Genomic DNA, 13,621 nt, shown 5'->3' on the forward strand with positions numbered 1-13,621 from the left:
TGTTATGCTTTGGAAGAAAACCTGAAATTCACTTAAAATTTTACTTTTTAAAAAGTATGTGAAATGCATCTTGGGGCGCAGTTCTAACCAACTTTCTAGCACTGACCTAGCCGCAATGCAGCCCCAAGGTAAGGTAAGAAACATGCCCTTACGTTGCGGAGGCCCCCTTGACTGCCTCCCCACTGCAGGATGCAGCGTACGCCACATTGGCGTAGGCATGTCAGTGCTGGAAAGTTGGTTAGGATTGCATCCTTAGCTGAAAATATGGAAGAGGAGTGGGATTTTTCCCTCTGTCTCCACTCCCCAATTTCCATAGTTAGTTCTATTCACATAGAGCAGTGTTCTTCAACCTTGGGGTTGTTCTTCAACAATGGGGTCTCGAAGCCTTAGTTGTGGGGTCACGACATCATACGGGAATCAAAAATGTTGAAGACTACTGGACTAGAACACCACCAGGTAAAGGGGGAGACATCTGGTGCACCCCTTCAGGTACCAGGAGATGGTGTCCCAGATTCTTCACAATGGTGCTGAAATAGCTTTCATTAGTGCGAGGTTTCATGGTAACTTTTTCTACTCTCTAATAATATTTGGTCACAGTAAACAGTGCTGGGAGAGCTTCACGGTGGTATTGTGTGGGCAGCAATGGGGGCGAAGGTGAGCAGATAGAGTCCTAGGAAGGGGTGGGATCGACAATGGATCACCAGTCTCATAATTCATTTATTTTTTGAGTTTGTGGCATGAAGAAGGTTGAAGACCACTGACACAGAGACAACTGAGGCATGGACGTGATCCCCCAAATTAAGAGACGCAGGCCCAAATCCTAACCAGCCTGTCTGCCCTACTCAGCTCCTGCAGTTCAGTGCTGCATCTTGGGGAGCAGAAATGTCATCTTCAGCACAATAGCTGCTGTGGCTACCCTCCTGCTTTCCCCCTCCTGTCATGTTGCACCCCTCCCTTGACATTGGCAAAATACTTGCAAATGTCAATTTCAGGGTGTGTGTGTCGGGGTGGGGGGGGATTGTTCATCAGTCCTATGCTGTATTTATGATTTAAAAAGAAATGATGGTCTATTCTGCAGGCAAGTTTTAATATACCATGGTTGGTTTTACATCTGATGAAGCGGTATGTCTTCTCTATTCGTTGTTCCCCAAAGGCCTGCTTTTATAGCTCATAGGAAAAAATGACCACAAGAAAATAATTGCAGAGAAAAGATGGACAGTTTTGCTCAGAGAGAAATATTCATTGAAATGGCCTTTTAAAAAAAAAAAATCTAGCTTGAGTAAATTTTGACTTCTGTTTTATGTGGGCCCATTTCTCCTCTATAAACTAATGAGAAAGATAGAATAATTCTGAGCATCATGTACTGACTTCTCTATAATGTAAGAGCAGCATCAGAGTTAACTTGGACCTCTGAAAACACTGATGCTTTCATGTAGTTTTTATTTTCCCTCACAGTGGTAGTAGAGCTAGCTAGGGCCCTTTGCTTGTAAAAGCTGCAGGTGAAGGTGACGCGTTTCATTAGTGGAAGGATAAGTCCCTTAGATAACACAGGCTAACACACATTTTGCTTCCTTAAACATTACACAGTTCCTGGGTGTATTTGGGGTGCTGATTCCAAAAATGGCATCCGTTTTTGCCCTCTCATGTCTAGTTCTGGAGACACGGCATAGCCTCTTTAGTGAATGGTTCAAGCTGCTTCCTCATGAGGAAGCCTATACCATGGCTTCCTCATGAGGAAGCTGCTTGAACCATTCACTGATGAAACCTCATACCATATCTCCAAAACTAGACATGATAGGACAAAACGGATGCCATTTTTGGAATCGGCACCCCAAATTCATATCAAATTACCATAAAGTTTGGGAAAAACTTTTCTGACCCTCAATTTTGTAGGCCTGTGTAAAGGAATGGGACAGTGCCTTCCTGTTGGATGAGACTTAAGGGAGAGACAGCCTCAGCTTGGTGCTGAGAGTAAAGGAGATAAGTTAACGTAATTCTCGCTAAGTAAAATGTGTTAGGTTTTCATTTTTTCACCGTGAAGCGCAATCCTGTCTTGTGCTGGAACAGGCAAGCCAGGAGGTCTGCGCTGTATCCAGCCCAAGATAGGGCCCCAAAGTGGCTCAGCTGAAGGTAAGGGGGAACTCTTCCCCTTACCCCCGGGTAAGCCACTGCAGCCCAAATGGGTCTCTCTGAACTTGCACCACCTCCAGAGGTGGTATAAATCCAAAGAGAGTGGAGTGACTTGCAGCTGCTCTGCGCTGCTTGGGAACAGGGACTAGAATTAGGCACATCTGCTGAGTCTCAGCCCCACCTTCCTGCTCCCTGCCTGCCCACCCAAGGATCACCCTCCCCCTGCCCTCCCCCCACTTTGGAACGCCTCCCTCTCACCTCCTCCCTGCCCACCCCAGACCCTTACATCGGCCAAGCTCAGCCAACACAAGCCTCCCTTCCAGAGTCAGTGTAAAGGCTAGATTCAGCCTCCAAGGGCCACCACGCATCCCTGCGCTTGGCCCAGCCAACTCTTGAGGAGATGCAAACATGCTTTACGGCACGTTTGCGACCCTCCTGGGCAAGAGCCCTTGCGCCGGCCCAAGATGCACTTAGGATTGCGCCCTTAGTTGCTTTAATCAGTCAGTTCACAAAGTGGTTTTGCCAGTCAGTTCACAAAGGATCAGTTCATAAATCAGTCCGTTCATAAAGGATAGGGGGAAATCCTGCAGGGTTGGGAGCCTCCTAGGTCTGTCCTATTCTTATCTAAATGCATTTCAGGGTTGTTTAGAAGCCCTCCTTTTGTTAACTATAATAGTTAATGGATCTTAATAAACTTCTGGGTTCTATTACTTTTTGTCTGGGTCTCTTTGAGGTATCTGGGGACATTTTCCCCCCTTCTGGATCCTGACAGTGGAGGCTGCCAATTTTGTATGCAGTTACTCTTTTCTCCCAGAGAATCCCCAAGAATAATGCAACATCTAGAGCAGGAGTGACAAACTCATTTTATACAGTGTACCAAACAGCACTGTTATCATTAAGTAGGAAGTGATGGGCAGCCCAATCCAAACCTTCAGTTGAGCCAGCACAGGCCCAGTGCGCCAGCTCCTGTGTATCACAAACATGCCATAAGACTCGGGAATCAGCTGGGCCAGTGCAGAGACCCACAATGGCTTTCCCATGCCAGATCCATCCCTGCACCAGCCAGAGGAGGTAGATTTGTGCCAGGCAGCACGGGGGCAGGAGAGTGTAGGGGGCAGATGTCCTCGGGATGGGCATGTCTGGGAGGGCAGAACAGTGGTTGGGCCCAGGAAAGAGGTGGCATTGGTGGTGGCAGTGTATATCATATCCTAACCCCCACTCCCAGGCCTAGCAGCATTACATGGGCTACTTGGATTTGTGCCAGCTAAACAGATAGTGTAGATCTGAGTAGCCCCCCAAATATCCCCTTAACCTGACCTCCAGCAGCCTCCAAACCTATGTTGGATACAATGTGGGCCACTGCGGTCTGGCCGTACCAGCACAGGTTAGGTTTGTGCCCCTAATGAATCAGGGGATGACCAGAAATAAACACTTCATAGGAACTCAAATGAGATAAAATATTTCAATCATGTTTTTCAAGATGTGGGAGAGCCCAGTGACCAGAAAAAGAACTTCTGCCAGCCATATCTGGCCCATTTGACACTCCAGCTTTATGAATGTATTTATTTATTGCAGTATTTATTATTTATTACATTATTACAATTATTTATTAAAGTATTTTGCCTTTCTCAAAGACTTATAGACTCAAGGCAGTTTACAAAGGCAAGGCTGACCATAAACACTATTTTTTTTTTCCACATTAGGTTTTATTCTATTTTTTCTCCAGATGTTTCCCTTCATGGTGCAATTATCCTGGCTGCACATGTGGATGGGGGGAGAGAAATCATTAGGAGGCAGCCACCAAAATAAGTTCTTTTGCCAAGCAAGTAAATAATACGAGTAATAACATTCTCAAGGGAGTGAAAGATAGAGAGAGCTGTAGGGATGCAACGAACCAAGGGGGAGTGGTAGTTAAAATATCCTGAGCCTTTGAAAAGAGCACTGAGTAGAAACAGAACTTAATAAATGAGTCCCAATGGAGCCCCAGGTATTCTCACCAAGAAACTTCTGCTGGGCAAGGTCACTTGCTAATATTTATATCAACTGGCCCTCAGCCTGTTTTTCAGAGAAACAAGCGCACACGCATTCCCTCGGAAGCACATCCTCCTCCTTACCGTCATCGGTATGTTCCAAGCCATGTAAACATGCGACTTGAAGTCGTCCATCCAGACCTCAGCAGCCCGCAAGGCATTGCGCTTTGCATAGTAATCAATATCGTTGTTGTACGGCTTCTTTGTGCGCTCAATGTGGGCCACTCGGGAACAAGGCAGCACCTCCATGCTTCCTCCACACTGCCAAACCTGTGAGAACGTTGATGACATGATTTAAAAAAAAAAAAAGCACACACATACAAGAAAAAGCCACTTCAAACAATTATTTTTTACAATCCACACCCATAAAAAGAGCAGCAGTAAAACCCCACAGATCAAGAGCTGAAAACCCAAATCAGAAGAAGCAAAGTCTAAATAATCCAACAAAGTCCTTCTGATATAAGATGCTTTACCAGTCTCCTGAAGACAATCAGGGAGTAAGCTTAGCAGGCTTCCTTGAATACACCCAAGAGCATCATTTCCTGCTGGGGTGCATGGAGAATGTAATTTTCTATGCCTCCCAACCCAATTCATTGACTCAGGAGACACAGACAATAATTCTCATGCACTCTGGCAGGAAAGGATACTCCAGAGAACACCTGATGGAGTTTGATTCCCATTTCTCTTTGTTTCTGAGTATCTTTACAAATATTTAATGACATCTTTCTTTTGAGTGGTTGATTTTAGTGGGAGATGTTAAGATATGAAGACAGACTTAACTGAGTGTTTCACCAGAGGCATTATGGTAATGCTCTGCCCCACTGCCCAGGGAGTGCTTGATGGGGCAGTTTCATGCCTTCTGTTCCTTCTCCTTCAGAAGAAGAAGAAACAGGGGGCACAAGTCCACCACTGTGAGCATTCCCTCATCCAGGGAGAACCTGGGAGTGACTGCCTTGCACATCAACTGGCAGAAGACAGTTACTTCCGGGTTCTCCTCAGATGAGGAGGTGTTTTGCTGTGGTGACTTCAAGTTCCCCATTCCTTCTGTGGAGGCTCCCCTCTGAATGAGAAGGAACCTGCCAACACTTCCTCCATAACTAGTGAAGAACTTAAGGGGGCAACCATGTGCCTGGGGCATGTGCCCCTTTGGCTCCACCCTAGTTACACCTCTGTGTTTCACATATGCATTGTTCCCCACTGGGATCCTGTAGGACTGAACATGTGAGAAATCTCCATAAAAATGTGTACAGCATTTCATCATTGTCCAAACTCCTCTCCCTTCCTGGAAAAAAAAAAAAAAGCATCTCATCTACCAGTAAGCACACTGACCAGTCACCCACCCTCTGCTTCAGGAGGCAACAAGGATAAATTACTTTGCAGGATACCACACAAAATTCTGCCCTGCTCCTAAACATTTATTTTGCTAAATGATCTTTATTTCTCTTTTGCCATCCCCTTGCCAAGTGCCTGGTAAATTGCTGGCCACCTACTGTATATTAGCATTTGATTAATGAAATGCATTGGGTGTGGGGGGGAACCCAGTGTTCATAAATCTGGACAGATGTCTACCCAGAATTCTCCTGCAAAAGGAACAAGACTTGAGAAAAAAGAATCAGTTGGTTTTATTTGCTGACTGGGAAAAACATATGAGTTCATTGGTTTTGGTGCAATCTCTGCAAATCGTCATAGGAGCTCATCCCAAGTTTAACCAGAAGGCTTACTAAAGGCAGCATTCAGAATTAGTGCTAAGTTCCAGCATACCCAAAATGACCCTATGTCTCCAGCTTGGTTTGTTTTTTTTCTAAGACAGTGTTCTTCAACCTTGGGTTTGTGACCCCAATGGAGTCGCGAAGACTGTACTGTGGGATCGCAGCAACTTAGGAGAATGAAATAGATTGAAGACCACTGGACTAGAGCACCACCAAGTAAAGAGGAGGGGCATCTGGTGTACCCAGCTACCTGGAGATTGTGTCCAAGAACTGCTCGAGTTCTTCGCAATGGTGCTAAAATAGCTTTCACTAGTACCAGGCTTCATGGTACCTTTCTCTACTTTCTCTAATATGAATATTCGGTTACAGAGAAGCATGCTTGGAGGGCGTTATGATAGTGGGAAGTGGGCGCCAATGGGGTGGGGGAGGGCAGATAATATCTTGGGAGAGGGGTGAGATTGACAGTGGGCCTCTAGTCTCATACTTTAAAAAATCTATATCTTTTAAAAAATCTATCTATCTATCTATCTATCTATCTATCTATCTATCTATCTATCTATCTATCTATCTATCTATCTATCTATCTATCTATCTAGGTCAGTGGTTCTCACACATTTAGCATTGGGATCCACTTTTTAGAATGAGAATCTGTCAGGACCCACTGGAAGTTATGTCATGACCAGAAGTGACCTCAGCAAGCAGGAACATTTTTAACTACCCTAGGTTGCAATCCTACCCACACTTACCCAAGAGTAAGTCCCATTTACTATCATTGTTAAAAGAATATATATAGTAGCTTGTTAAAAGTACAGGTCTGTAACATTTCCCCAAATGCAGTCACATAGCATCAAGTCTAATATATTAAAAATAAAATATTGAATGGGGATCCACCTGAAATTGGCTCATGACCCACCTAGTGGGTCCTGACCCACAGTTTGAGAATCACTGAACTGGGTCATGGCACAAAAAAGATTGGAGACCACTGATCTAAGGCAAATGGACTGCAAACAATCTTGGGCAATGTTTGGACCAACACAGGTCAGTGTTGCCCCTTTACCACTGAGTAAAGGAGCCCTCCTTGGAGCCAAATTTTACAAGGGTTGGCGTCTTGTGACATCACGAGGTCCAGCCTCGGTGATCTCTGGTTTCAGGAGGCATCCAACCAGGCAACCTTAGAAAGACCTTAGAAAGTCTATCAAGAGCAGAGGCAAGGCTTCCAGGCCTTATTTGGAGATGGCTTTGTAGATACCATCAACATGCTTGTGGAATGATTTAAAAAAAAACCACTTCGGGCAACTATTAACTTTTTAAAATATTTGTCCATAAAAAGGACTACAGTGAAACCATACAGCTGTAGCTGGAAGCTCAAACTGGTAGAAGCAGAGGCTCCTCTCCGCCTGCTTCAGGCCTCCTCTTTCCTCAGGGAGGAAGCACTGCAGACAACCTCAGTGGCATCTTTCAAAGCTTGCTTCAAAGACTGGTTTGGAAAGCCCATTTGGAAGGTCGTGCCCTACACTTCCCACTGCTCTGCCTGGCTCCCAGTCAGTTGCTATGACAGCACCCAAAGAGTTGCTTCAAGCTCCATGTTGGAATGTATTTGGGAAAAGAAGAGGCCAGCTGAAGGACAGGAAAGAAGAGAGTGGTGAGCTGCACAGCTTGATACTCTCAAAAAGGAAGGCAGATAAGGGAAAAATTGCCCCTTGATAGGCTTGGAAGGTAAGAACCAGCACTTTGAATGTAGCCTGGAGACACCCTGAAGAATTGGGATTGTGTGTCCCTATTGTGTAACAGCAGCCACCAATCTTGGCTGTTGCATTTGGGAGCAACTGGGATATCTAAGCAGTCTTCAAGCACAGCCCCACATAAACTGCATTGCTGTAGTCAAGCAGAACTCAATGGAAGTGACTTCTGAATAAGTCACACATAGGACAGCAGGTTTGGTTTAACCAGATAGCAAGTTTTAATTCTTCTTTGTAATTGTTTTTAAGACAATAACAGATAAAAGCTACAGGTGGCATCACTGGTGCTCTAAGATGTGTAGATTTCCCCTCTGGGCATTTGTGAACCTGTGCCTCCATTATTATACAACTCTTCATTGAATTTTACAAGGTTGTTGGTGAGGAACCGACATAGGAACATAAGAACATCAGAAGAGCTCCGCTGGATCAGGCCAAAGGCCCATCTAGTCCAGCTTCCTGTGTCTCACAGTGGCCCACAAGATGCCTCAAGACAATATATCTGTTGCCACTCCCCTGCACCTTCTTCTAAAACCAGGAGATTGCACACACCCATCATAGATGTAACCTTTGATGGACTTCTAGGCCAGACAGTATCACCACATCATGTGGCATGGAGTTCCAAAGACTAAGTACACATTGGGAAAATTAATATTTTCTTTTGTCTGTTCTAACTCTCCTAACAGTCAATTTTAGTGGGTGTCCCCTGGTTCTGGTGTTGTGTGAGAAGGAAAATGTCTATCCATTCTCTCCATCCTCAGCATAATTTTGTACATCTCAATCATGTCCCCCAGTGCCTTTATTCTAAAAGGAAAAGCCCCAAACTGAGTCAAATGGAGTGTTGGTCTGATTCTGCAGGGCCCTTCTTATGTTCTTCCCCTGTCCTTTATGAAGCACCCTTGACGCACCTCTGAAATGTGCAAAGTCAGTCAGAAGCACAGCCAAGAGCTGAATCTCTTTAGGTTACACGCAGTGCACTGCCAGGGCTCATTAATCCCAGCGCTGTGCCGTGAAAATATAGAATGTCATATCTCAAGCTTACAGGTCTGGGTCTATACCCAGCCTCAGTAAATCCACTAGACAGAAAATGTAAACAGTATCACTCAAGGCTGTTAATTCCACATTGATGTTCATGTGGGTGCACATCCTTGCTAATACTTTGCGTGTTCATGTTGGAGTTGAGCTTTGCCAAGTTGATTGGACTAATTAGCAGCAGCAGTGTCAAGGTAATGCAACAGAGCACCAACATTTATACTACTCTCAGTCTTGTTTACAGTCATCAGAGGAGCAATATTTACATTGGGAATTAATAGGAGTGATTGCTTCCTGCTGTGACACTGGATTTTGTAGACGTCATTATTTCGGATGAGCCAAGGACCAGGCAAGGTGGATGCTAGTCCATGAAGGTGACATCCCATGGAGGTGCCATCCCATTTCCCCCAAAGAGACATTCAAGGTGAATTTAGAGAGTACCACAAAGTTCAGTGTGACTCAACATGATCCATTAATTGCATTAGAGTGGCCGGTCCAAGTCTCCTGCACTGGCCTAGGACTCATGAGCCAGCTAGACTGGTGCCAGATCCAGGGGCAGACCAGTGAGTTCATGCCGGCTGAGGGAGGCTGGCGCAGGGGGTGGGAAAGGGTCGTGGGAGGGAAGGATGGGGGCATTTTTGGTGGGGGGACAGGTTGGTGGGTGGACCAGGCTTGGGAGGGGGGTGGGACCTTGACGCCTTAGGCTGGATCCTAACCCCCTTCACAGGCAGCCTGGCATTATACTGGACTGTTTGGAACTGTGCCAGTGATTTTGCTCACGCAGGTGCAAGTAGCCCCATAGTGCTGGCTGGCACATGACACGGCTAAAAGAAAATGTATCCCCTTACTCCTCCAGCCACCTCCTAATCTGTCCTGGATACACTGCAGGCGACTTGAATAGGGCTGATTAGGATTGGGCTGTAAATCAATTTAACAGATTTCTTAATCTACCTGCTCTATTGATTGATCCATTTAACTGGTCTCTGTAATGGTCAGACTCTGAGATGGTCAGACCATCTCTCCTAGGTAGGGACTGGCTGTGCTGAACTGGCTTTTAAAACAGGCAGGGTCCCAAAGATTTGCATCTCTTGTTATCCTCCATCCCAATGTTTACACATCATGGTCAAAGATATCAGATTAAGTCTTCCTCTTCCTTCATTCACGCATTTACAGTGCTCTTTGTGCACAAGAGGCTTTGATAATAAACTAGGATTAATCCAGTCACGCCAACTGGATTAATCGTCTGAACTCATTTAGATTTGGATGGCTTCTGCATCTTATCTCCAACACCAGACACAAAGTGTTTTTATTCTACTCCCATTTGAAATAAAAGACAAAAATGAAAAAAGACACAAATAATAAATTGCTTCTTGTGAATTGTGGAGTAAGGGCCCAACCCTATCCAACTTTCTAACTCTGGTATAGCCACAATGCTGCTCCATGATAAGGGAACAGATGCTTCCTTGCCTTAAGAAGGTTCCAGTGACTGCCCCTCCACCACAGGATGACCTGCACACCCCACTGGCACAAGTGCACTAGCACTGGAAAATTGGATAGGATTGGGCCCTCAGTCTGTGCATTAAGAGAGGGCACCAGTGAGGTAATAAACACACCACTCCACTGCCAAGGAAACAGGCTTGTTTCCAGATCCAGGACTGAAAGATGGGAGTGGCCATTTGATACTCTCTGGATTCCAGCAGTGTCTCCAGATGTTTCCTTTTGAGCTCATGGGATGTCAATCTGGCTGGTCTCTGAAAAGACACTGATTGGGACTAAAAAGAAAAAGGCTAGAAAAATGGTCTACAATCGCAGTCCTGGCTCTGACTTCAGCTGGCAGATGCTTGTGCTAAGCCAAAACCACCAGGTCTGAACCCAGAGCAGATGCGTTCACGCTGGCCAAGGGAGACCAGCAAGGGAGGTTGGTGGTGGGAGGGCAGAACAGAGGCAGGGAGGGGGCATTTTTGGATGGGAGGGGCAGAATGCTGGGCAAATTGGGCCTGGGAGGGGAGTGGGACTGGCCACAGCACTGCAGGCTGAATCCTAACCCCCCTCCTGGCCAGCCCCCCTCCAGGCTGCTCAGATTTGCATGAGTGATTTTGCTGGCACAGCTCCAAGTAGCCCCATAGGGGTGGCTGGAGTGCAACATCAGGTAAGGGGGAACTATCTCCTCACTCCAAGTCGCACTCCAGCCAGCACCTACCTTGTGCCACTGAACTTGTCTGTTCCGGCCTTGGGCTGCCCTAAACTACAACTGCCTTTCTTATAGTCAGTGTGATGCATTTTGTTCTTGTTTCATGTTCTGAGCAAAGAGATGCACAAATGGTGTGCAAGAAAAGTCAACTTCCCATGCATCTGTTTCATGAATTTGCACGCTTCTTGGGTTCATTTATTTGAATACCTTCACACTAGACAAGACACGTTCGTGAAAGAGTTGAACACTGGTGTGCCAACTGGAAGAAAAACTTCAGGTCCCTCCCCAAGGATAAACTTCAAAGAATTTTCATGAGAAGCTAATGAGTTTCTTCTGAGAAAAGTGAAATTGCTGAGGCATTTTTTGCATGGCTATAAGGCTGGCAGTAAAATTTCACACAAAGGGAAACTGGAAGAGAATTAGAGAATCCTTTCTAAGCCAAATGAATTTACATAACACAAGTGAAATTTCTTAACATCCCTATTTTTATGTATGTATGTATGTATGTATGTATGTATGTATGTATGTATGTATGTATGTAATCTACTTATGGGCAGCCCAACCCTATCCCCAGTGGGGCTACCAGGTGCATTGATGCCCCATGGAGGACACCAGAGGGAACAAATAAGGGCACAGGCCCCACAATGGGGTTACTTGAGTCTGCCCGAGCTTTTTGCTCTGCCAGTCCCACCCCACTTCCGGGCCAGTCAGTCATCCCCCCTACCCTCCCCCTGCTCTTGCCACACCCTGGATCACCTCCCCACTCCCCAAAACCTGCATCGCTACCTGGCGGTGTGACTTACCTCCAGGCACTCCCAGTGTCTCTTCTTGACACTGACGCTCAGTGCCAATGGCTCCTCCTCTCCGGGTGTGCAGATGTGCCCTACGGCATGTTTGCAACACCCAGCATTGGCTCTGGAGCTCAGCGCAAGCACTCAGAGAGTATAGGATTGGGCCTTACTTACACAGAGCACAATACTAAAATTGCGCTGGGCCTGGGACACCCGCCTAAGTTTCTGCCACCTTCAGAGTCAGCCCACCTTGGCCCACAGCCAAGAGTTGACGCATGGAGGCCAAATCCGGCCTCTGCGCTGACGTGGATGAGTAAGTTGGACATGGATGGGGGTTTGGGGAGGGCATTCTGGGCACATTTTGTGGTTGCAGGTGGGCGGGCAGCTGGCAAACCTTGGGTGGGCCAGTTCCTGGAGGGGGGTGGTGCCAGGATCTGACACTTAGGTTGGATTCCAACCCCCTCCCGGGTGGCCTGGCCTAACACCAGGCTGCTCAGATCTCTGCCACCTCTTTAGGTGGCACAGATCCGAGTAGCCCTACTTGGCCTGGTGCTGTGTTACTCAGGGTAATGGGAATTAATTCTCTTACCCTAAGCTGCATCACAGCCAGCCCCATCTCTGCACCAGATGCAGCACAGGCAGACTGGCCTGCCTTCTCCTGGTCAGGTAAGGACTGGGCTGCCTCTTACTTACTTAGCTAAGTTCTACCCCTCTTTATCTCTCTGGATATTCAAAGCAGCTTACAACATAAAATCACAATAAAAACCATAAACATTAAAAATCTACTCAAAAACAATAAGGCAACATTAAAATATCACATTAAAAGACCAAAGACAATGTTTGTAAAACAAGTAGCAATCAGTAACAGTAACAAGGGGGCAGACCCATGAAATCGAACACACATAAAAACCCACAATATTCAATATTAAAAAGACCTGGACTCAGAAGGCTGACCTAAATAACAATGGGCCCAATCCTAAGCAGGTCTACTCAGAAGTAAGTCCTATTGTGTTCAATGGGACTTACTCCCAGGAAAGTGAGGTTAGAATTGCAGCCAATGTCTTTAGGCCCTGCTAGACAGCCTCTAAGGAGGGAGTAGTTTGTAAGATGAGAGGGAGGGAATTTCATAAATTGGTGCCACTACTGAGAAGGCCCTATTCCTTGCTGCCTACTTATAGTGATAGGCTGCCCTGTAGTCCTTACTTTCTAGGTTCCAGTAGTAATGGAAAAGAATGGGTGGGGCCAGAGTAAGACTTATATTCAGGCCATTTGACTCTTGCACAGGAGGTTCTCAGAAGGGCTTCCTTCAGAATATTCCTTATGGACAAAAGAGAATCTGCAGCTAGGGAGACATTCAAAAGTCACGGCATTGAGGAAGGGCAGACTCTTGTAAGCCTCCTTACAGAAGCGGAGCACTTAATCATGCCAAAATTGAAATATTTCCTAGAGAAACTTGCACTCGGCAATCTTCATCTCTCTGCAGAGCAAGGTTTTATGTATGGAGAGATAAATCAGGTAAATTAATAGTCTGGCACAATGGGAGGGAGAAGATAAGGTTTAAAAGGATTTTTTTTAAAATGACCCATATAGTTTAACCACTAATCTAATCCTCATTTTGCACAATTTCCACAAAGAACATGGCCTCTCTGACTGTAACACATCCAGAGATGAAACTGATGGGTTTTCATGAGCTGGCTAAGGTTATCTTCTGTTAAGCCAACCAAAACCTTTCTTTCTAATATGATCAGTTCTATCTATTGGGAAGAGGGGCGTAGCTTCATAGTACACATTAACCAATGGAGCTCAATCCATGGAGATCAAACATGGAAAACATGGAGCTCAATCCAACTCTTCTTTCCTGACCATGAATCAGCTCTCATTGGGCCTGATAACCTGAGGGTGGCAGATACCATAGCAGGACAGACAATTAATGTGGGAGTCACAGGACCAAAGACAGCTCCAACCTGACATCTTGCTCTGCAAAGGTCTGGAGCGGGGTGTA

The 13,621-nt window shown here is 45.9% G+C and overlaps 1 protein-coding gene across 1 annotated transcript in view; it reads right to left on the reverse strand.

Annotated features, from left to right (window-relative positions):
• GALNT9 (polypeptide N-acetylgalactosaminyltransferase 9) overlaps nucleotides 1-13,621 on the reverse strand; it is a 190,156-nt gene that overhangs the window by 13,464 nt on the left and 163,071 nt on the right. Inside the window, exon 7 of the mRNA XM_066609862.1 lies at nucleotides 4,245-4,430. Within this exon, the coding sequence (XP_066465959.1) occupies nucleotides 4,245-4,430 (186 nt within the window). The remainder of the gene's footprint in view (nucleotides 1-4,244; nucleotides 4,431-13,621) is intronic.

The sequence above is a fragment of the Tiliqua scincoides genome, chromosome 14 (genome assembly GCF_035046505.1).
Source record: "Tiliqua scincoides isolate rTilSci1 chromosome 14, rTilSci1.hap2, whole genome shotgun sequence".
Taxonomy (NCBI): Eukaryota; Metazoa; Chordata; class Lepidosauria; order Squamata; family Scincidae; genus Tiliqua; species Tiliqua scincoides.